Source organism: Hemitrygon akajei, unplaced genomic scaffold, assembly GCF_048418815.1.
Source record: "Hemitrygon akajei unplaced genomic scaffold, sHemAka1.3 Scf000047, whole genome shotgun sequence".
Classification (NCBI taxonomy): domain Eukaryota; kingdom Metazoa; phylum Chordata; class Chondrichthyes; order Myliobatiformes; family Dasyatidae; genus Hemitrygon; species Hemitrygon akajei.
In genome coordinates this window covers 676,635-702,279 of record NW_027331933.1, presented here as the reverse complement: position 1 = coordinate 702,279, position 25,645 = coordinate 676,635, and the positions used below count along the sequence as shown (strand labels likewise).

Genomic DNA, 25,645 nt, shown 5'->3' with positions numbered 1-25,645 from the left:
TATTTGTTAATGATGTTGGCTAACTTAGTTGGTAAGCATTGGAGCAGTAGGGCATTAAATTGGGGGGACAGATTCCCATCATTAAAGGCTTAGTCTCCTGCGAAAGTGCTGTAGCAGGCCACAAAACTCATACAGGGTTGATATGCCAGACACGGGTTCGGGATCCCGTGTTTCCCTATCAGTTCTAACTTTAGACTGACATTCCTGCCCTTCTCTCCAATGTAGACCGGCCTTGGTTTGCTTACGTTGTTTTTCCTGCTGTTGTTTTCGGCACCCATCCATCCACTCACGCTCTGTTTTTAACGTCTCCCAACCTTTGGTGTTCCTTCTGCAGTACTTACCTCTATCCTGGTGGTCGCCAACCTGTCGATTGCAATCGACTAGTCTATCTTTGAGACTTTCCCAGTAGATCCCGAAAAAAAAAGAAAAATAAATACACAAATACTGTTGAAAGATTGTTTCCAGGTTGTGGGGTTTTAGTTCCATTCTTTCTACATCCGTGTAACTACACAGTGCACCCAACCACTGGGCCGTGAGGAAACAACATGAGTCAGCTGCACCTTTCCTCATTCCCTGTCAGCCCACTGTTGAACTTGAGTGCACGCGAGGTCATCAGTCGCCTAACCGCAGTGACACCCTCACGCCAGAGATCACCAGTTGGCCTCGGGCGGCCGGTGGGAAGTGCCGTCACTACTGGCCTGGAGTGCTGCCTCTAAACCTGTTTAGCACACTGAATGTTCGTGAGGAATCCGGTGCTAAAATATTCGCAGACGACCTAATTCGGGCTCAGCGTTTCATAGGTATCAGAGCAGCTACCGTGCTGTGATCTACTGAAACAAACTTTTGTCGGCTGATAGGTCCTACAAGGGGGGCGGGCATTTTACTAAGGCCAAGGTAGGGGTTCTTGGGCTTAAAATGGTTGGTGACCACTACTCTATCCCTTTATCTCATGCATTATTCCTCCAACTTGCTGATAATATACTGTTCCACTTTAAAGGTATGTCACATCTGGAATTTTTCCAGTCAGCCGAGGATTTCCTTCCACGCTGCTGTGTGGTGTTGTGAAATCATGTACAAGGCAAGTTACAGCAGTAGTTTGCCATTGCCTTCTGTTGAGTGAGTTGTTTTGTTCACCAGCTCTAACCCCAGCACGGATGAATGTGTGCAGGGGAGTCAGCTGGATTCGAACTTGGGACCTCTCGCCTCGAAGTCCAACGCTGAAGCCACTAGGCCACCAGTGGCATAGCCGGCAAAGTTCCACTTTACATCTGCCTTTTCCTTCCATTCCCTTTACAACAATTTCCACTTCTTTGCTCAGTTCTTTTTCCAAATCAAATTTACTGCTTGTTCTCATGAGGTAATAACCCAGGCTCCTGCACCCTCCCCCATCCGTGGCCACATTTTGTTCCCCAATTTCTTATTCAGCACTGCAGTCAACATTCACAAACATTTTTCCTTGTCTGGAGAACTCTCACACAAATTGTGTCGGGCTGCTGCTGGCCCAATCGTATCAATTGACTGCAATTGACCAATGGTCTCTAAGTAATTTATTGGGCACAAAGCCTCCTTCTCAATTAACAATGAGATAAATTTACCCGGCTGGCACCTCCTGCTTAATTGATCAATTTACCTGGCATGTCTGCCTCCTGGCCACTTAGTAAAATTTTGCCTACCTTATACAAATCTCCCAACAAATTCTTTCCCGATCCTGTCAAGGTATGTGATCAGCCTTGGGTGAGGCACCATACGTCCAAAGGAACTTAACGGTGAGTGACAAATTTAAAATACCCATTGGACTCCCGTTCAGTGTCCGCAGTCCCCAGAGTGGTCCAGCTGCTTACTCAGCCTGTCTGCTTGGCACTCCCTATATTGGGCTCCCGTTCGGTCTCCGCAGTCCCCAGAGTGGTCCAGCTGCTTACTCAGCCCGTCTGCTTGGCACTCCCTATATTGGGATCATGTCCGTGATGCCAAATGTTAAAGTTGAATCTGAATAAAACTCAGGAGACCAGCTTCTTATCGACACCACGGTTTATTGTGCATTCAAATGCCTGCAGGAGTTTGAGACCCAGTTGTCAAAGGGAAGGCACATAAGCACTGCCACCTTCTGACAAGTCGAATGACTTAGGTTACAGCCGTATATTTATACATAGTACATCCCATACATTAATATTGCAAGATGTTATTTGAACTGGCAAAACTGTGTGTTGATGCAAAACTTAATTACTTAGATAACAGAGTTTGCTAAATGGTTTTAATTATAGATGGATGTACTGTCCAGTCCTTATCAGTTATTACCTTTGCAAGGCCCTGACTTAATTGCAAACAGATGTTCATTCCTGTCCTTATCAGTGAGTCCTCCTCCCCTTACTCAAACGAGGATACAATGTATAATATTATCAGCTCTCAATGTGTCTCTCTGCAAGCCACAGAGAACTGGTAATGAGTCTGTCTTAGCTAAACGCTGAAGACTGAGTTCACTTCAGTTCAAAATTCCTATTCACTCCCAATTATTCTTTTAGCCAGAGGTTACACAGGTTCAAAATGAATTTTTTGTATACCCTCAATTCGTCAGGAGGGTTCAGGGGAAATATTTATGCCCAATATAGAAACTGGTGTTACCTGTGTGTATTGTGGCAATGCAAGAGGTGCTGGAGAATTTGTAAGTTGGAAGAAGTGGAGTAATATTTGCAAATCTGACTTTTTAAAACATAATTTAGCAAGCACACCACATATGGACAATATGAAAAAGCTTTGGTGAGAAAATCCTTCATTACCCGTTACAGGCCTGCTACATAGGTTGTGTGAGAGTGCAGATGAACTCGATCAAACCCAGGGGAGATCAAAGTACTTATCAACAGTGATTTGCTAGCTGTGAAAACGATTACCTCTCTGTATAAAATTCACTGTGCACATGTCACTGAGTTCAAAAAAGTGCACAGTACATGATTTATGTGCACACTGGTCATTACAAATTAGAGGGGACATTGGTGGGAAGGTGGTGAGACCTCCAGTTTCCCTGATGTCCTCACATACAAGATGTGCACCCTGCACGTTAAGGAGTTGGAACCTGAAATGGATGATTTCCGGATCATTCAGGAGTTGGGGGTGATAGATATGACATGAAGAGAGGTGAGTTACACCCAAGGTGCAGGACACAGGAAACTGTGAGAGAGTCAGGAAGGGGAATGAGGTTAAATAGACATTGCAGAGTACTCTTGTGCCCATGAAACATAACAAAAGGTAGACCACTTTAGAAACTGGTGGTGAAGGGGATTATCTGACAGAGAAAAGTCAAAGGGGTGATAGGGGATTCATTAGTTAGGGGAACAGAACAAGAGGGGACTGATATCCAAGTGGTAAGGCATGCTAGTGCTAGCGTGGGTTGAACGGGTGATGTGGTTAAAATAAGCTGCAAGGGGAATGGGAGCCAGAATGAGCAAACAGATAATGGAGAGGGTGAATTGAATTGAATTGACTTTATTAGATACATACTTCATAAACATGAGGAGTAGAAATCTTTATGTTATGTCTCCATCTAAATGTACAATGTGTAATTTATGGTAATTTATAATAGATCGTTTGTACATAGGACAGTCAATATAACATTGAAATGCAATTGTATCAGCATGAATTAATCAGTCTGATGGCCTGGTGGAAGATGATGTCCCGGAGCCTGTTGGTCCTTTTGCTGTGGTACCATTTCCTGGATGGTGGCAGCAGGAACAGTTTGTGGTTGTGGTGAATTTGGTCCATGATATCCTTTGGGCCCTTTTTATACACCTGTCTGTGTAAATGTACTGAATAGTGGAAAGTTCACCACTACGGATGTGCTGGGCTGTTCGCAACACTCTCTGCAGTTTCCTGCAATTAAGGGAAGTACAATTCCCATACCAGGCAGTGATGCAGCCAGTCAGGATGCTCTCAATTGTGTCCCTGTAGAAAGTCCTCAGGATTTTGGTCCCCATCCCCAACTTTTTCAACTATCTGAGGTGACAGAGGTACTGCTGTGCTCTTTTCACAACACAGCCGGTATGTACAGACAATGTAAGGTGCTTGGTGATGTTTATGCCGAGGAACTTAAAGCTGTTCACCTTCTTAACCCCAGATCCATTGATGTCAATAGGGGTTATCCTGTCTCCATTCCTCCTGTCGTCCACAATCAGCTCCTTTGTTTTTGTGACAATGATGGAGGGTTTGTTTCCTTGACACCAGTCAGATGTTCAGATCATAGATAGATTCAGCAGTTAGATGGTTGAGACTGGTGCAATGAATGTGCTGAGCTGTGTATATCACAATGCAAGAAGCATCGTAGGAAAGCCTGATGAGCTCAAGACAAGGAATTATGATATTGTAACCAATATTCGGACTTGGTTGCAGCCAACAGCCTGAGGGATTTAGAGGAACAAATTTGTAGAGAGATTGCAGACCATGCCAATAAACAAAAAGGTTGATTCAGTAAATGATTTTAACTTTCCATTTATTGACTGGGACTCCTAAACTGTAAAGGACTAGATGAGGTAGATTTTGTCAAATGTGCCCTTAATCAATACGTAGAATTCCTATGTAGAAGTGTGCAATAAGCTGTTAGGAATTGATCAGGGCTGGTGACAGAAATTAGTGATCATAATGCCATGAGATTCAAAGTAAATATGGAAAAAGAGAGGTCTGGAACACGGGTTGAGATTCTAAATTGGAGAAAGGTCAATTTTGATGGTATCAGAAAGGATCTGACAAGTGTGGTTTGGGACAGGTTGTTTCCTGGCAAAGGAGTACATATAAGTGGGAGGCCTTCAGATGTGAATTTTTGAGGATGCAGAGTTTGTATGTGCCTGCCAAAATGAAAGTTGAAAGGGAACTGGTCCAGGGAACCTTGCTTTTGAAGAGAAATTGAAGCCTCATATATTTTGTTCCTCTAAATGCCTCAGACTGTTGGGTGCTACTGAGACCCATTAATGACTACAAGTCATGATTCCACGCACTGAGCTCATCTGAATTTTTTTGTTGTCTTCTTTTGGTTTCTCAAAGCTTCCGAATAGTTTTTGTTCTTTTGTTTACCCTCTCTTTGACATTTATGTTGGCTTTGGCTTCTCATTTTAACCACAGTTGTGTCCTCCTGTCTTTCTAATGCTTCCACTTCTGTGGAATCACTCAGGCCCCGAATTGCTCCAGAAACTCCAGCCACTGCTGCTCAATTGTCACTCCTACCCTTCCCCTTCCAAACAAGTTTGGCCAGCTTCTCTGCCATAGAAACATGGAGAAGTTCAGTAAAGAAACAGGCTATTTGTCCCATCAAGTCAATGCCAAAAAAGCATTTAAACTTGCAGTGCGATCTGGACCAGCTGGCAAAATGGTTTGAGAAATGGAAAATGGAATTTAATGCAGACGAGTGTGAGTTGTTGCACTTTGGTCTGACCTACCAAGGGAGGGCTTTCACAGTGACTGGTCGGGCACAGAGGAGTGTTGTAGAAGAAAGGGACCTCTTGAAGAAGAAAGTCCTTAATTTACTGGAAGTGGTATCACAGTTAGATAGAGACGGAAGGGAAGATTTTAGCCCAATGGCCTTCATGAACAAAAGTACTGACAACAATAGATGGATGTTATGTTGACTTGTAGAAGACATTGGTGAGGCCTAATTTGGAGTACTGAGTGCAGTTTTGGTCACCAACCTACAGGAAAGATGTAAGGACTTTGAAAGAGTTCAGAGAAAATTCACAAGGATGTTGCCAGGTCTGGAGTACTTGGGTTAAAAGGAAAGATTGAACAGGTCAGGACTTTATTCCTTGGACTGTAGGAGATTGAGGGGAGATTTGATTGTGATAGAGGGGCATAGATAGTGTAAATGCAAGCTCGCTTTTACCACTGAGATGGGGTGGGACTACAACCAGAGGCCATGAGTTAAGGGTGAAAGGTGAAATGTTAAGGTGAACATGAGGGGAAACTTCTTCACACAGACAGTCAGCCGGGTGTGGAATGAGCAGCCAGCTCAAGTGGTGCATGCAAGCTCGATTTCAACATTTCAGAGGTTCATGTAGGTACCTGCATGGTAGGGGTATGGGAGTGGGCAGATTAAATAGTTCAGCACAAGACCAGATGGCCCAAAGGGCATGTTCCTGTGTTGTAATTTTCTACAAGAATGTGAAATATTACAAAAGTTCACTCTGTCTTTTTAACAGCTGTGCGGACCAACCATTCACCTCAACAGGAATTTTTTATATGGCATTAAAACTGTGGCACTTTAAGTTAATAATACATAAATGAAAATCCCAGATGCACATCAAGAAAGGCGAATTGCGTGAGACTGTTTTTGTTACTGTGGGGCCAGGCACCCATGCAGCTCAGCAGGAACAGGGAATAATACCAATGGAGAGAGTCCAACTCAGCCAAGGTACAAATTGGAGATGGCAGAAATGCCCCATTCTTATAGAAACAGGAACAGCATCAGGGAATTGATGGTCATTCCAGATACCAGCACTCTGCCCAGTCAGGAGATGATTTCTCTGTCCAACCTGGGTAGAACTTCACTGTAACAGTATGATACCAGATCAAACCTTGGTAACTCAAGTAATCTCATCTGAAATGTTGTCCTACACCCATTGATGGATTTTGTAAATCTTTTTACAGGTTAAAAACAAGAAGGAATTTGTCTCCAGGAAGTTCAAACACGGCACACCAGTTTGGTTGTCTCTGTCCAGATATTTAAGAAGTGGAGCGAGGGATTCAATCGACCATCCTTCCTGCTCAGACTGTGGGGAGGGATTCACTCAGTCATTTGACCAACTGGCAACCCGTCATTTTACACAGGAGAAAGGCTGTTCACCTGCTCAAACAGTGGGAATGGATTCACTCGGTTATCACAATTGAAGGTACATCAGCAAGTTCACACTGGGCAAGGCCATTCACCTGTTCTGTGTGTGAGAAAGGATTCAGTCAGTCTTCCCACCTGTGGACACAACAGTCAGTTCACACCGGGCAGTGGCTGTCATCTGCTGAATATCTGGGAAAGGATTCACTCTGTCATCTGACCTAATGGCTCACCAGCGAGTTCACACTGGGGAGAAGCCATTCACCTGCTCAGTCTGTGGGAAGGGATTCACTCAGTCATCCACCTTACTGGTACATCAGCGAGTTCACACTGGGGAGAAGCCGTTCACCTGCTCAGTCTGTGGGAAGAGATTCACTGAGTCATCCACCTTACAGAGTCATCAGCGAGTTCACACTGGGGAGAAGCCGTTCACCTGCTCAGAATGTGGGAAGGGATTCAGACAGATATCCCATCTACAGAGTCATCAGCGAGTTCACACTGGGGAGAAGCCATTCACCTGCTCAGAATGTGGGAAGAGATTCGCTCACTCATCCAACCTACATAGTCATCAGCGAGTTCACAGTGGAGAGAGGCCATTCACCTGCTCAGAGTGTGGGAAGGGATTCACTCGGTCATCTCAACTACTGGCACACCAGCAAGTTCACACTGGGGAGTGGCCTTTCACCTGCTCAGAATGTGGGAAAGGATTCACTGAGTCATACACCTTACTGGTACATCAGCGAGTTCACACTGGGGAGAAGCCGTTCACCTGCTCAGAATGTGGGATGAGATTCACTCAGTCATCCAATCTACAGAGACATCATCGAGTTCACATTGGGAAGAAGCCGTTCACCTGCTCAGAATGTGGGAAGAGATTCGCTCACTCATCCAACCTACATAGTCATCAGCGAGTTCACACTGGGGAGAAGCCGTTCACCTGCTCAGTCTGTGGGAAGAGATTCACTCGGTTAGCTAACTTACAGAGACATCAGCAAGTTCACACTGGGGAGAAGCCGTTCACCTGCTCAGTCTGTGGGAAAGGATTCACTCAGTCATCCCAAATACTGGAACACAAGTCAGTTCATAGTGGGGAGTGGCCATTGTTATGAATCCCAAGGTTTCGTTTGATATGGACTGTCATTTTAAGAGAGATTAAGAAGGTGAATCAGTCTGACTTGCAGCTTGTTTACATCGCTCGCAGCTTGTTTAGTTTTAACTGAGGACACAGACACTGAGAGTCAGATGGAGACGGATGAAAAATGGAAGGATTGAAACCAGGGAACTAGTGGCCAAAGGTCACTGTTTAGAACTTTCCTATGCCCGCAAGGGTGGGTTAATTATCCATTCACCGTACATCGAATGTGTGGTTGTCACCTCATTTGATCCATAGGAGTGGATCTGATTTGGGATATCCTGTGGAGACCACTTATGTGTTAACCCTTGCCTGGGTGTGATGTGGTCATTCATTTGAAGATGATACCCCTCATGACAAGTCACTTTTGGTGATAATTCGTATGTAGATTTGTAAAGATGACGGATAAAATCTACAGCTACTGTTCTCTCATTTTAACACTGTGTAACCTGTAGAACAGACAGACAGACAGACGTACTTTATTGATCCTGAGGGAAATTGAGTTTCGTTACAGCCGCACCAACCAAGAATAGTGTAGAAATATAGCAATATAAAACCATCAATAATTAAATAATAATAAGTTAATCTTTGCAAGTGGAAGTAGGTCCAGGACCAGCCTATTGGCTCAGGGTGTCTGACACTCTGAGGGAAGATTAGAAAAGTTTGATGGCCACAGGCAGGAGTGACTTCCTGTGACGCTTAGTGTTACATCTCGGTGGAATGAGTCTCTGGCTGAATGTACTCCTGTGCCTAACCAGTACATTATGGAGTGGATGGGATTCATTGTCCAAGATGGCATGCAACTTGGACAGCATCCTCTTTTCAGACACCACCACCAGAGAGTGCAGTTCCACCCCCAGAACATCACTGTCATTACGAATGAGTTTGTTGATTCTGTTGGTGTCTGCTACCCTCAGCCTGCTGCCCCAGCACACAACAGCAAACATGATAGCACTGGTCACCACAGCCTCATAGAACATCCTCACCATCGTCTGGTAGATGTCAAAGGACCTCAGTCTCCTCAGGAAATAGAGACGGCTCTGACCCTTGTAAACAGCCTGAGTGTTCTTTGACTAGTCCAGTTTATTGTCAATTTGTATCCCCAGGTATTTGTAATCTTCCACCATGTCCGCACTGACCCTTGGATGGAAACAGGGGTCACCGGTGCCTTAGCCCTCCTCAGGTCCACCACCAGCTCCTTAGTCTTTTTCACATTAAGCTGCAGATGATTCTGCTCGTACCATGTGACAAAGATTTACACCATAGCTCTGTACTCAGCCTCATCTCCCTTGCTGTTCGACATAACTGCCTTCTCTCGACATTTACCCTGAATTCAAATATCTCTCTCATCACCTATTTTGTGGATGAACTGAACTTTCATACTTTACCATCTGAAGACTCCAAGCCTTGTTTCCCCCGAGCTCAATAGTTTGGGAGTTATATTTACACACATATATACACATAACACTGTTAATCTTTGTTTAACTTGTTTAAGTTACTATATTATAAGTGGATACTAATAAGCATTGTGGTTTTCACATCAAAAACAGACTCCAGTAGTAGTCTGTTGCTGCTGGTTCATTTCTGAAGCGTTACGGTTCGTAACAAAATGGGGCCTGCATCTGGGATATGATCAAATTTGAGGATTGATTAATTATCGATTTCATTGGGGAAATCTCTTTTGATTTATTTCTGTGTGGAAAATTTGCAGCAATGGATGTTGATCGATGTCAGGAAGTGCCAACCTCTGAGACATTAGGGGACGCCAGAAGGGTTGAGTTGTTGAGTATTGCTGAAAGGTTAAAACTTGCTAAAGTGAAATCGACAATGAGGAGGGCACTGATGCAGAGGATAATAGCTGAACATTATGTATCTGAGAGTGTGTTTAAAGTGGAGGAGTTGGAGGTGTTTCCTGAAAGTAAACCTAGTGAGCTTGAGCTCCAGTACAAGTGAGAAAAATTAAAGATGGAGGCTGCGGAAAGGCAGAGGCAGATTGAGGCTGGAGAGGCAGAAAAACAGACAGAAAATTGTCTCATAAAGTATAACAAAGGGGAAGGCTCAGCAAGCCTATTCTGCTTTGACAGTTAATGAAGCAGCTGATTATTTATACTGCACCAATCAGCACCACTGGGCTATAAATGTGCAGGAGCTGTGTGTGGTTCAGTGCTTTGCTCAAGGACACACATGCTGCCTTGGCTGAGGCTCGAAATCATGACCTTCAGATCGCTAGTTCAACACCTTAACCACATGGCCACGCACCACACATTATGACATAGTGAAACAGGCTGTGCTCGAAGCTTACGAGTTTTTCCCAGAAGCATACAGGCAAAAGTTTAGAAATTTGAAGAAATCTGTGAACCAGACTTATATGGAATTTGCTTATGAGAAATTTGTGTGTATTGCCCGCTGGTGCACATATAAAAATGTAAATGATGATTTTAACAGCTTGAAAGAGTTGGTTTTAATTGCAGAATTCAAAAAGTGCGTCCCTGATGACATAAAGACGTATTTAGATGGAAATGACTCTGCCACTATGCAAGAGTCTGCTAGATTAGCAGATCAGTTTGATTTAACTCAAAGTTATGTTTACCCTGAATAAGAGTTTCGAAAAGAGTAGTGTTCTGCACTAGATTCCTCAATGTTTGGAATGTGTCCTGGGCCTCCGAGAGACAAAGCCACGGATAACGGCCATTTTCTCTTGGAGACGGAATTGTGTATTGAATACTGTACGATTCATCGAAGCCCCAGTCAATGAACAGAGGGGGTTGGTGGAGGGATTGCATCATCCCAACCTGTTTGACTTCTGAGACCCTGTGAGTCAGGATAAAAGAGGGTCTGGGGAACAGCCCTTGACACACACGCACCAGGAGAAACGCTAGAAGTTCCGTGACAGCGTTTAATAGCAATAGCCGGTGGAGGGCCCACGTGTGTCCTTTCCCGTTGCCCCGGGATTGAGGCCCTACCACGGAAGGCGGCTTAGCTAAGGAAGAGATCACCACCGACGCCATTTCGAAGGATCGACATCATAAAACGGAAAACCGCGCAAGTTCTAAGCCTCCGTCTCTCTCTCCAACCAAAAGCTGCAGCTTGAATGAACTTGAGTGACTTTTAGATAGATAGATAGATAGATAGATACTTTATTCATCCCCATGGGGAAATTCAACTTTTTTTCCAATGTCCCATACACTTGTTGTAGCAAAACTAATTACATACAATACTTAACTCAGTAAAAAATATGATATGCATCTAAATCACTATCTCAAAAAGCATTAATAATAGCTTTTAAAAAGTTCTTAAGTCCTGGCGGTTGAATTGTAAAGCCTAATGGCATTGGGGAGTATTTACCTCTTCATCCTGTCTGAGGAGCATTGCATCGATAGTAACCTGTCGCTGAAACTGCTTCTCTGTCTCTGGATGGTGCTTGAATGAACTTGAGTGACTTTTATATTTCCATCGGACAATACATTATCCCCTAGACAACAATAGAGCTATTTCTTATTGATTATTATTATACCCGCGCTTTTAGATTTAGTATTGACGACGTGTATTATCTGTATGTTTGCATTAATATTATTTTTGTGTATTTCATCAATAAATACTGTTAAAAATAGTACCATCAGACCTCAACGGACCTCTCTATCTTTCCTTGTAAGTGACCCAGTTACGGGGTACGTAACAGTAGCAGGGATAACCAGGGTAAACCAGAAATTAATGCTGGGATTTGTCACACTTGTCAAGTTTTGGCTAAACGTAATCAGGTCATCCCAGTGACCCCACTCCGGCCTATACCTGCATTCGGTGAAACCTTTTCCAAAGTTATAGTGAATTGTGTTGGCCCATTGCCAAAGACTAAAGCTGGCCATCAGTATCTGCTAACTATTATGTTACTGCATCCAGATTCCCAGAGGCAATGCCTCTCAGAAATATTAAAGCTAAAAATGTGTCGAAGGCTCTTACCGAGTTTTTTTTTACTTTATTCGATTTGCCTCAAGAAATCCCGTCTGATCAAGGAAGTAATTTTATATCTGGATTATTCCAACAGGTATTTTATGAACTGGGAGCAAAACAAATTACATCGTCTACATACCATCCGGAATTACAAGGGGCTTTAGAAAGATTTCACTCTACCCTCAAAACAATGGTTAAACACACCGATAGCCTTCCACTGGTCCCCCCTTTTCCACACTGCGAGCAAAACCCACCCTTTCGTGGGCACTGAAAGCTCATCCAGTGTCTATTTCTTCTGTATTTCTGTCCGTGTCCTCCGTGAGTCTGTGTGTCTGTCTGAAAATCCAGCTGAACTTGTATATATCCCAAATATGCTGAACGCCAACTGCCCATTATATAGCTCCGCCCTTCCGTAACCGTGGCGACTCACGAGCTGTTCGGTGCTCTCTCTCTCTCTCTCTCTCTCTCTCTCTCTCTCTCTCTCTCTCTCTCTCTCTCTCTCTCTCTCTCTCTCTCTCTCCCTCTCCCTCTCCCTCTCCCTCTCCCTCTCCCTCTCCCTCTCCCTCTCCCTCTCCCTCTCCCTCTCCCTCTCCCTCTCCCTCTCCCTCTCCCTCTCCCTCTCCCTCTCCCTCTCCCTCTCCCTCTCCCCCTCTCCCTCTCCCTCTCCCTCTCCCCCTCTCCCCCTCTCCCCCTCTCCCCCTCTCCCCCTCTCCCCCTCTCCCCCTCTCCCCCACTCCCCCTCCCCCTCTCCCTCTCCCTCTCTCTCTCTCCACAATCCATATTGAATACACCTTAGGATCTCGTCACAGTTTTTACAGATAGCGAGGGTGTCACCAATGTGGAAATGTAGTTTACTTGTAGTACCAAACTGGCATTTTTGTCTGTAACAAAATGAAGCCCGTCTTGTGTCGGAGTGTTTTGGTAAAAAATTTCGTGCAACATTATACTGAGTGATCCTGTGTACCTGACTGCAGACCGCAGTCCCTACACTGTATTCCATCTGCCACTTCATTGTGTGTTCTTCAAACCTGTCTGAATCCTTCTGCAGACACCCACTTTGCTCTAAGCTGCCTATACGGCACCTACCTTCGTAGCAACTACAAAGTCGGTCACCAAGCCACCAACTCTGTCATCCAAATCGTCGACGCTAACATGAACAGAAGCAATCTCATTACCGACTCCAGAGGAACGCCATTGGTTACCGGTAGCAAACAGAATAGGCTCGCATTGTTCTAACTATTTGCCTCATGGCAGTAAACCAATCTTCGATCCGTGCCAGTATCTTTGCTGTGATACCATGACCTGGGATGTTGTTTGGCCGCCTCATGTGCGACAAGGCGTTAAGAACCATCTGAAAATCCAAGAGGAAAACATCCACTGCCTCTCCTTTGTCTATTCTGCTTGTTATTTTGTCAAAGAATTCCAAGAGATTTGTCAGGCAATATACATCCTGAAGAAAACCTTAATTTGCCCCACTTTAGCATGCGCAAAGTACCCTGAAAAATCATCCTTAATGGAATCCAACCACTGACTAACTGTTCTATAATTTCCTTTCTTCCGCCTCCCTTCCTTCTTAAAGAGTGGGGTGACATTTGCAACTTCCTAGTTCGCCAGAAACACTTCAAAATCGAGACACTCTTGAAAGATCATTACTCATTCTTTAAGAGAAACATGTGTGGGAAGGTCTTCACTCGGAGGCGGTGAGAATGTGGAATGCGCCGCCAGAGCAAGTGGCAGGCTCGATTTTCAATATTTCAGAGAAGTTCGGATGAGTATATGGATGGGAGGGAATGGATGACTATGGTCCCGTTAGAGGTTGCTGGAACTAGGTAGATTAATGGCTTGGCACAGACTAGAATGGCTGAATGGCATTTTCCTGTGTTGTCATGTTCCGTGACTCTAATGACTTCACAAACTCTTCGACTACCTCTTTCTGAACCCTGAGGTGTACATCATCTGGTCCAGGAGTCTTATCTACCTCCAGGCGTTCCAACTTCCAAAGCACATTTTTTCATTAGTAATGCCATCTATACTCACTTCTGTCCACGATACTATTGAATTATTGTTTTTTTAAAAAAAAGATGATAAGTCAGAGTAAGAAGTGTAGTGGTGCAGGAGAGGAAGAATAACGAGGAGGTTCTTCATCGGTGAAACTCGGAGAAGGGGACGGGTGTTAATTTTTTTAAAAAATCCTCTTCAGGTGTTTTTCTTAACGAAACCAGAATTGAGCACTGCATGCCGGCATGTGTAAAACTAATGCAAAATACACACCACTAAACTTAAATGAGAGCATAATCCAGAAACATGAAGAAATGGTCACTGTGGAAGATCAAGTGACCCACTCATGTCCGTCCACAGAAGACATCCCAGCGATCTGAGCACACAGTTTCTTAGCCAACTGAGAAGTGAGTGTGCTTCGCGACCGCTGTGTCTCAAGTTATACTGGGTGGAGCTAAGAAACAAGTAAAACATAATAATTATTATTCTAGGTTAACAAACCCTTTATAGACAGTCGATCGTCCCTTCATCATCAAAGGTAGAAGAATTAATTAAATAGTAGACCTGTATTCTAAAGATATAAGCATGAACATTAGACAGGATAAGTGCATAGCAAAATTATGAAAGTTGCAATAGGGCTGGCAGTGTATGAACCAGATCAGCCAGATACAATACAACTGAGAGATGGATATTAAACATAAGACCAAAAGACGTGGGAGCAGAGTTAGGATATCGAGTCTGCTCCGCCATTTCATCCTGGCTGATCCAATTTTCCTCTCAGACCCAATCGCCGGCTTTCTCCCTGTATCCCTTCATGTCCTATCTAGTCAAGAGTCTATCAGTCTCTGTCTTAAATAAGCACAAAGTCTTGGCCTCTACATCTGCCTGTGGCAACGAATTCCACAGATTCACCACACTCTGGCTAATCTCATCAACGTTGCAAATGGATGACCCTCTATTCAGAAACTGCCTCCTCTGGTCCTAGACTCTCCCACCATAGGACGCATTCGGACATCATCCAGCCCATCGGGGACATTGAATAGATTTAAATTGAATCACCCATCACATTCTCTTCATATGACAAGATATTCAGCTCTGGAATCATTTCCATAGACCTCTGTTAAACTCGCTCAAGTGTTAGCCCATCCTTTCTAAGATCAGCTGCCCAAAACAGCATACACTCTCGAAATGAGCTGTTGTGCTTTTTCAGTTCACGGCTGGGATGTACAGACCACGTGAGGTCCTCGGTGATGTGGATGGCAGGAACTTAAAACTGTTCACCGTCTCAACCCCAGATCCATTGATGTCAATAGGGGTTAGCACGTCTCCATTCCTCCTGTAATCCACAACCAGCTCCTTTGATTTGCGACATTGAGGGAGTAGCTTCTTTTACTTGACGTCACTGTGTCAGAGAGATAACTTTTTCCCTGTAGGCCACTTCGTTATTTTTTTGAGATTAGTCCAATCAATGTAGTATCGTCGCCAAATGTAATTAACAGATTGGAGCTGTGGATTGCGATACAGTACTGGGTATACAGGGAGTAAGGGAGGTGACTCATTACATGGCCCTGAGGGGTTCCTGAGTTGAAGGTCAGAGGCGTGGAGGTGAGGGAGCCCACTCTTACAACCTGCTGGCGATCTGAGAGGCAGGGTCAAGGACGAGATCTCTGAGCTTCCTGTCGAGCCTGGGGGCAATTATGGTGTTGAATACTGAACTGTAGTCCAATAATAGCATTTTCACATAAGCATCCCTCTTCTCCAGATGTGTAAGGCGTCGGTGGTGTGGTAGGCATATCATAAGTGGTCCAGCGCCCTCCTTTCGTAAAAGGGTTTCATACACTACTGACACAGGCCCGCGTCAGTCACCAAGTAATCTCCACGCCCCGCTGTGTCCCCACAACCTCGTGTCATTCCGCATACCCATCCCATTGTCCACTGCCCCGTGTCAGGGTCCAAATTAATCACACCACCCGCTCACGTCCCAGAGCCCTGTGTCAGTTCCCAAAGGAATTAACCTTGTAAGTGGAATTATGATGATATTAGGCTGAAACATCAAAGTATCAGTCGGGGACGGAGATGTCCTGGAAAATGCATAACGGAAATGTCAGTGTGTTTTAGGCTGCACTTACAAGGGGGTTCTGGATAGGTTTGCCCCATTCAGACAGGGGAAGGACGGTAGGGTGAAGGAACCATGGTTGACAAGAGATGTGAAACATCTGTTCAAGAGGAAGAAAGAAGCTTCAGGAAACTGACCTCAGGATTTGAAAGCAAGGATCAGACATGGCTGTAGATTTACAAATTTGCCGGGGACAAACCGAAGAATGGAATTATGATAACTAGAAACATCTACAAAAAGTCTGCAGTAAATTTAAGGAAAATCCCAAGCCATTCTTGATGTATGTGAAGAAAAGGATAACTGGAGTGAGTGTAGGACCTGTTGGGGATAGAAGATGAAACAGGCCCCTGAGGTCGGGGGAAGAAAGGCAGGTCCTGAATGAAGTCTTCAGTACAGTATTCATCAGTCACAGGAACGTTTGTGAGGAGAGCGTTAAACGGGTGATGTGTGACAACATATCGAATTTAAGAGAGAGGATGTGCTGGAACTTTAATAAAAAACATTAGGATAGGTAAGTCCTCTTGTGTGGTCAGGGAAATCCCTGGGTGACTGCTGGAAGCGGTGAGTCCTACTTCAGTGACGGGCAAATTATTGGAGAACATTCTTAGACACAGGAGTTAGGAGAATTTGGAGAAGCATTACCTGATTTGGGAGAATCGGTATGGCTCTGTGAGGGGCAGATCATCTCTCACGGGTCTGGTTCAATTCTGTGAGGATGAGGCGGTCAGCCTTCGGTTAAACATGGTAGGACCTTTCAGAACGTTAGAAGACTTGGCATCCTGGTAAAGGTGACTTGTGGATTCAGGACTGACGCCTAAGAAGGCAGAGAATAGTTGTGGATGGAGCGTTTTCCCTTTGGATGCTGGTGCCTGTGGTGCCCTGCACAGATCTGTTCTGAGACACCCCGGATTTCTGTGCTTTAAAAATGATGTGAATAAGGAAGTGGAACGGTGAATTATTGTATTTTCAATGATGTGGAATTTGGTGGAATTACGGAGAGTATAGAAGATAATCAGAGTTTACAACAGGACAGTGACAGGACCCAGAGCAGCGCTGAGAAGTTACAGATGGAGTTCAACCCAGAAAAGTACGAAGTGATTCACTTTGAGAGGATGAATTTGAAGTCAGAGAGGTGATACTTTCTCGAGTCAACCGAGGGTCTCACGTTAGTGCGAGTTCCACAATGGAAACAGAGTGATGATACGTTCTCCAATAAGCCGAGGGCCGCTCATCAGTATGAGAACCACAATCGGCATGTAGCGCTGCACTGCAGGAGCAGAAGGAAGTGTGATTGACAGGTGAGCTTGAACACATCCGCTGTTCTGCACATACTTAGAGTGACGCTCGAAGTGCAATATACCTGACAGTAAATCAGGAGAAAAGAAATACAGCTTCGTAACAAATAATAGAACAGCTTTGAAACCTGCGGAAGATTCCCAGATTTCACTTGCTACTTTTGTTCAAAGAGAGAATGGATGGAGAAATAGTGGTAAAATTGTGGCAGGTTTGAGAATATGTTTAAAGTTAAATAGACTGCATCGCAGGTCACGGGTATGTGGTGGTCAAGTCATTCACTGGCAGAGGTCAGGTTCCTGCCAAACGGCCCATGTGTGCGCTGGAAAACATTGTTCTTCAAACTATCCGCAGCCCTCGCTAATCTCCCGAAAACACGTTCCCTTTTTGATCACAGATCTCTGGAATATCGCTGTGGATCTTTTAAATTGTGTCGTGTAATACATGTGCAGTGTATTTTATTGTAACACGTGTCAGCTCTCACTGTGATTTCCAACACTCAAACCGCCCGGAATGACTGGAACGAACGAAAGAAAAGAATGAAGAAGCGTTCTCCATTTCACCCGCCAGAACAAACTCCTTCCCTCAATTTTGGAAGAAAATGTGCTCCGTTGAATGCTACAAAATAAATCGACTTCATTATGAACGCCTCCATAAACACTGATACAAAAATGTCCTGTTTCAATAGCTGAGGTCAGTTGTCATGGAACATAAATTGGCAAATTCACATTATACTTTGGTTTAAAGTAAGAAGATTGCAATGTCCCTTGAGGAGTCAAATTCGTGACACGGTGACAGAGTGAGTAAAAATAGTTTAACGTAAGTGTTTGTGCAGTTGGTTGTCACTAATGCCCCTGACGTGATAACCACGCTAATTGCCTCAGTGGAATTGCTCTCTCCTCAATAAAAGTCTGCTAAACCGATCGCCAGTCCATCTGAGCAGCTGAAACGCTCCGTGCAACTGAACGCTGCGTCTGACGGAATATGGGATATGCGGCGATTTACTACATCGCGGCCATTTTCTATCCCACACTCGTAGCGGTTGGCGTCCCCGGTAAGATGCTGGAGTTGCTCACTTTATGTATGGTGCCGTCGTTACTCTACTGCGGTATCCGCACTGTTACTGAGCACAGATTCTACCATCGGCTGAAACGTGTTCCCGGAACGGAGGATTCAGGCATCTAATGGTTTTATTTTCATTATCCGTACTTTGATAGCAGTGTTTTCTTTCTTTTGTCAATTAAGTTGGTGCCGATATTGTCGTTGTTTCACAATTTCACATCGCTAAGCTTTCTGAAGTGATGCTGGTCACTGCTTTTCCAAGCCCGAGTCTCTATCAGTGCAGACAGTTCGACCTTATAACAACGTGGCAGCTTATTTAAATGACACGTAGGTCTGTTCCTCTGTAAGTCAGTAAATGAGAACTCGTGCTTTATATCTCATTGACTCCACTTTGTCACGGCTACAAACAATCCCTTCAGCTATTTCACCTCTAATAATGGACATGATGTTGTTTACAGGAGCGATCGACTGCTCTCCGGTACGTGAGTCGGGGAACTCAGATGCCTCGCTCTAAAGTGTGGGAATGTCGCCAATCCACTGACACTCACATCCGTCATTGTCCTGCAGCCGGGGTGCAGCGACGGAGACCGCACACACTGGATTCCCGCTTTCCACTTCCAAACTACCAAACCCTGCACAGCATCGGAAGAATGGGGGCATTCACGGAGATGCTGCTAACAATATTTCGATTTTATTTCCAATTATCTTGTAGTTAATTTAACAGCGACTGTGATCCTCTCTCGGGGAAAATGCATCACCCGTTACCTGGTTGGAATGGCAACAGCGGATCTGATGGTGGTTATCGATGTTACTTTAGTGGAACAGACCAACTTTATCTCCATTTAATCTAATTATATTTCTATTTTTTTTTCAATTTCTTGCAGTTAATTTAAAGGCGATTGTGATCCTATCTCGGGGAAAATGCGGACTCTCCAAATGCATCACCCGTTACCTGGTTGAAATGGCGACAGCGGATCTGATGGTGGTTATCGTTGTTGCTTTAGTGGAACAGACCAACAATATCTACATTTATTCCAGATCCCTGCTCATCACTCCTGTATGCGCTCTGACAATTGTATTTGTGACTGTAACGACGGACTGTTCTGTTTGGTTGACGGTCAGTTTTACCTTCGATCGCTTCATCGCAATATGTTGCCGAAAGCTGCGGGAGCGATACTGCACCGAGAGAACAGCAACGGTGGTTATGGTGACCGTGGTTATAGTGAGCTGCGGGAGATGTGTCCCGATTTATTTTGCCATTGAACCTTATGACATCATTGACAACATTCCGTGGCGGTGCACCGGCACATATGAATACGCTACTTCACCCGTGTGGAGAGGATACGCAATACTGGACTGTATTTTAACACCATTGCTACCAATCGGCTTAATCCTGGTGTTTAACGGGTTAACCGTAAGACATATCATTGTGGCAAATAGGGTCCGCAGAAAGCTTCGGCATAGCAGCGACAATCAGAAAGATGCCGAGGTGGAAAATCGCAGAAAATCGATGATTTTGTTATTTTCTATATCAGCTAATTTCATATTATTGTGGATGCCCAATGTAGCCCATTCCCTGAAATGGCGATTGGAAAACTATTTCTACGAGGACAGATATTTGAGTTCCCCGGTATACATCCTACAGCAATTTGGGTTCATGTTGCAAATGCTCAGCATGTGCACCAATACTTGTATCTATACACTGACACAGAGGAAATTCAGAGAAGAGCTGAGGAATGGAATGAAGTATGTGTTTACATTAAATGGCCATCTGTGTAGATAACGCAACTGTCTAATGGTAAGTCAGCGGAGTTTTCAATTAAAGGCGTTTTACAATTAAATATTTTGCCAAATATGCCATTAATTCAAACAATCATATTCCGGAAATTGCAGAATTGGCGGAATATTGATTACTTCATACAGTTCTGAAAGGTAGCAATGCAAACGTTCAATGCTGCTGGAGTTAGTGTTAAATTGGTTCAAGTCATCACAGACACTCGATTGTCACAAGGGCAGGGATGGCTTCAGGACTTTCCTGGTTTAAGATATTTCAAAATGGACAGGGTCGGGTAACAGGTTCAGGTATGGCATAATTTCTCAGTTGTGTCCAGGATGGATTCATGCCACTATAAGAAGAAAGGCGGACTCGCAAACAGTCGATACCGGATCAACTATTAGAAAAACAAACCGGTCCGGTGACAGATCTCTCTGCGGGTCAGCATTTCAAAACAACAGGAAGAACTCCCCAACATTTACCTTGCACAGGGATAGGAGAAGGGAGCCTGGAATTTGAGGTCTGCAATGTATGGTGTTACCTGGCAGGAACTTGGGAACGTACATTGGGAAATGATGCACTCTGGGTAATGCGCAGCAGATCTGTGGAGATTGTTCAGGGAGCACCGACATGGGGTTCAGTAAGGGCTTGTCTCATTGACACAGGGAAAGGATGACAGCGTAAGGTAACCCAAGCTGAGCAGAATTATGTACGAATCAAGAAGAAGAAAAAAGATAGTTTAGGTTTAGGAAGAAAGGATCGGGTAGGGTTATGGCAAGTCACTATGCAGACAACAAAGAATTTAACAATGGACTTAGAAAAGGTATAAGGGGAGTTGTGAATGCCTTAGCGAGTTGCACTGAAGTAAGGGAAGAACAGGAGGATGACTAGATCGAGTGTGGGCAGATCAGAGGAAAATTGTGTTTGGAGTCAAGGAAGTGGTGAAGGGTCCTTACTGAATACATTGATGAATATGAACACAGAGTCAAAAGGCTAGAACATGCCGACGCTAAGAAAGAGGATGCGCCGGAAACTTGGAAAACATTATGATAGATGATTCCCCTATGCCGGAAGGGATATAGTCTAGGTTATTGTGGAAGGCGAGCGAAGATATTGCTGTACTTTTGGACGGGATATTTGTGTCTTCGCTGGCCATGGAAGTAGAACAAGAAGACTGGGGGGTTGGGGCGGTGGGTTGGCAAGTGTTATTCCTTTGTTGACGAAAGATAATAGGGAGACTCCTTCGAATTACAAACGGGTGAGTATTATGTCAGTAGTGGGCCGAAATTTCGGTACACTTTACAACTATATTTGGACTTCGCAGTTATAGAGGGAAATAACCGATTTAATCTGACCACCCAGCAGCAGCTGGATAATTAATGGAATTAGGGTTGATGATGTAAGCAAACCGTTGAGCTAATGATTACACCGCCACGTTATCTAAACTGACCTTCCATTTACATATTACAGGGCAGATGCTACAATGACCTCAAAACAATCTTTTCCAATGAGACCTACAACTTAAAACTAGCATTTCGAAGTGTTCAGCAGCAGCTTTTGCTGCTCATTAAAAGACCAGCCTTCCAAAATGCCAATTCCAAATTGCCAATTCAAGTAGACATCATTTTATCCTAATGCAAATTTCCTCTGAATCGTGAATTTATCGTGTCGGGTGTAGAAACGGTCAAATTGCGATCCCTTTAACCCTGAATCCACACGGCCGGTGTGGAGTCCGCGTCTCCATCAGAAATCCATAATAAATGAATCATACATAATTACACAAACTAAATACGCGGCGAAAGCAAACCAAACATCCGGACTCAGACTTGTCTTCCTGCAAAACCATCGCAGGCAATTGGAGAATACAGAATAAACAATTTCCAAAGTAAAAGGCCTCAGCACGTATTCTAAAGAACATAGGAGAGTGAGATGTGGAGACCTGAGTCTCACATACATTAAAACTTCATAGAATTTCGGCAAGATATGCAGACTCCGAATATCGCATTAGTTCCTGGAAAACACTTCTCGCAAGGAGACACAAATGTTCTGCCTCATGAATAGTGAAAAAGAGGATTATTTCAATCATCCATCCCACACAAACTACAGAAACACATGACTACCATGAAGTTATTCATGGCCGTAATCTTTCTATTTCTCTTTCAATTGAACTCAATTATGTCCATAACTCGTGCTATATGTTAAATCCGCAATGGATTCATATTTTCAAAATATCGCAGAAAATGACATGTCCTTATTTGTTCAATAGTTAACAAACATCTGTAAGTGCAATCATACAACATTTAGTAAAGACTTTCGACTCCAAGACATGGAGACGCAGAAAGTAATATATCGTCCAGGAGTTAATATTCAACACAATAAAAATATGGCGTCTCCACAACTCCAAGCATCCAACGACTTCCGAGGTTTCCCACCTCCAATTTCTGACCGAGGACAGGATTCGGATTAAATGAACCCTTTGTTGTGTAGTATCAGGGCTAATGATCCCCTGTACCACCGATGAAGCAACAGATTTGACCACTGTCACACCCACCTCCAGACCGGAACTATTGTCTTTACCGCCTAACTGAAGGAGTGAGGGCATATTCCTGTGGTGTGATACTCCCCTCATCATCTCACATTTGTGCTTCCATCTCCTCATGCTGTAACCATCCATTTCACTCAGTCTCCATGCTTCAGTGTGTGCAAGGACAGAGGGATCGAACAGTATCAACGACTTTCTAGATTGGTCGGTGCTGTGAGACACTGAGGTTCTAACCCAGACATACAGTCAGACTGCCATAGGAAACTGCCACTGCACAGAAACAGGGCCTTCAGCCCGTCAGGTCAGGGAGGAATTATTTACACTGCCTAATCCCATCGACCCGGACCTGGTCCGTGGACATCCGTATCCCTCTCATCCGTGTACTTCTCCAATCATCTCTTAAAAGTTGAAATCGGAATCTCAATTACCATTTGTGTTGGCAGCACTGTCTACACTCTGATCACCCTCTGGGTGAAGAAGTTTCCTCTCATTATTCCCTTAAACATTTCACATTTCACCCTTCGCCCATGATCTCCAGTTGTATTCTCGCCCGACATCAGTGGAGAAAGCCTGCTTGCATTTACACTCTCCATCCGCCTCATATTGTTGTATACCTCTATCAAATCTTCACTCAGTCTTCTACCTCCTCGGGAATAGTGCTAACACAGGTAATCTTTCTTTTTAATTAAAAACATTCAGTCCCGGCAATAGCTGTGTAATTCTTTATCTGCATTCTTTCAGTCTTATTTGCATCTTTCCTGCAGATAGTTGAGCCCAACCGCACACAATATTTTAAATTGGGCCGCAATAAAGCCTGAAACCACAGCAACGTAACATCCCAACTCCTGTACTCAGTACTTTGATCTAGGAAGGCCAATGTGCGAAAAGCTGTTTTGACGACCCTATCTAACTGAGCGGCAACTTTCATTGAATTACGGACCTGCATTCTCAGATTCGTTTGTTCTATCGTACTTCTCGGTGCCCTGTTCTCATTGTGTCAGACCAACCCTGGCTGGTCCTCCTGGAGTGCAACATCTAACACTTGTCTGCGTTAAACCAGATCCGCTTTTTTTCAGCCCATTGTTCCGGCTGGTCCTGATCCCGTTTCTGGTACCATGCTCTGGGACTCTTCCTCGCTGACAACTACACAGTTATTGCTGCTGTCATCGGCAGTTTGCTGATCCAGTTAACGTCATCATTATCCAGATTGTTAATACAGATGACAAACAACAAACAATGATGAAAGCAACGATCCGTGCAGCACTCCACTCGTCACAGGTCCCCAATCAGAGAGACAACCATTTATTACCACACTCTAGTTTCCCCAACGTAGCCAATGGTTTAATAGTTCATCATGAAAGCCAAGCGACTGAACCTTCTCGAGCATCCTCCCCTACGGAACCTTGAGAAATTCCTTGCTGAAGTCCCTGTAGACGGCATCCACTGACTTGCCTTCTACACCATTCCTGGTAACTACCTCGTAAAGCTCTGTGAGATAGGTTTGACATGACCTACTACGCACTGGCCCATACTGACTATCGCTAATGTTCCTGTTTGTCCAGATATTTCCCTTCATACCCCATGACCGGCGTAGTCTGAACACCGAGGGCAATTCATTACTTATAATACTTGGCGAGTCCCTTCCGAGCAAAGATATCGAGATCATCCAGCGGTCGGCACTGATATTTGTGGCCTATTGTTTTTTAAATTCTCCTGCAGTATTATCAGACGCATTGAGAGTAGTCTGGAAAAGAAAGGCGTTGTAGCTTTAAATGATTAATAGACTTACTTAATTATAGCAAGACACGGTACGCTCGGTCGAACACAGAACATAGAATATTACAGCACAGTACACGAGGTTCTGATAGGCTTTCAACTAATTCAAGTTCGATCTTACACATAACCCCCCTTGCACCTGAATCAGAATCAAAGTTTTCAAAGGTACATTTAAAGAATGAGAAACAGAGTTAATATCACAGACGTACGTCGTGAAATTGTTAACTTTACGGTAGCAGTACAATGAAATACAGGATAAATAAATATAGAGAAAACAAAACTGAGATACAGGTGGCAGCGGGGAAACACTGATCCTGAATCGCTGAGCCTGAGCTTTCAGGCTTCTGTATCTCCTTCCCGATGGTAACACTGTGTAGAGGGCACGTCCTGTTAGTGGGCAATGTTAATGATGGACGCCACTGTGACAAGGATCATCCCTTGTAACAATGATCAATGAGATACAGAGAATCTGTATTTACCAACAAGTATCTTTTTATTATTTCTACTAAAAGCACGTAGATTTACACACTATCTTCCTGTGTGCACCCTACTGGAAACCCTGACACTCCATGAACAGTCAATGAAGAGAAAAGTTATTATCCGGGAAAAGAGTCTACGCTGGCAAGGCATTCCATAGAAACATAGAAAACATAGAAAATCTACAGTACAATACAGGGCCTTCGGCCCACAAAGTTGTGCCGAACCTGTCCCTACCTTAGAAATGACTAGGCTTACCTATATCCCTCTATTTTTCTAAGCTCCATGTACCGATCCAAAAGTCTCTTAAAAAGACCCAATCGTATCCGCCTCCACCACTGTTACCGGCAGCCTATTTCACGCACTCACCACTCTCTGAGTGAAAATCCTACCACTGACATCTCCTCTGTACCGACTCCCCAGCACCTTCCAACCTGTGTCCTCTTGTGGCAACCATTTCAGCCCTGGGAAAAAGCCTTTGACTATCCACACGATCAATGCCTCTCATCATCTTCCGATCCTCATGTTCCCGATCTCCACGTGTCCGTGTCGTCCTACTTTGCGGCAATGGTTGGTCTCTGGCCGCTGGAGAGTTATCACCCCGGCATGTTTGAAGCTCCAGAATTTTATATTCTTCCTCATCAATTTAACCATTGGATCCCCAAACCATTGGCTCAAGGTCACCTGACAGACCTGGGTCACCTGGTTACTGATCATTGTACGGA

The 25,645-nt window shown here is 44.2% G+C and overlaps 1 protein-coding gene across 1 annotated transcript in view; it reads left to right on the top strand.

The window, feature by feature from the left end:
• LOC140720800 (uncharacterized) overlaps positions 1–9,256 on the top strand; it is a 61,213-nt gene extending 51,957 nt beyond the window's left edge. The window contains 1 exon segment of the mRNA XM_073035646.1: positions 7,039–9,256. Coding sequence (XP_072891747.1) covers positions 7,039–7,911 — 873 coding nt within the window. The 3' untranslated portion in view covers positions 7,912–9,256.
• The last annotated feature ends 16,389 nt before the right edge of the window (positions 9,257–25,645 follow it).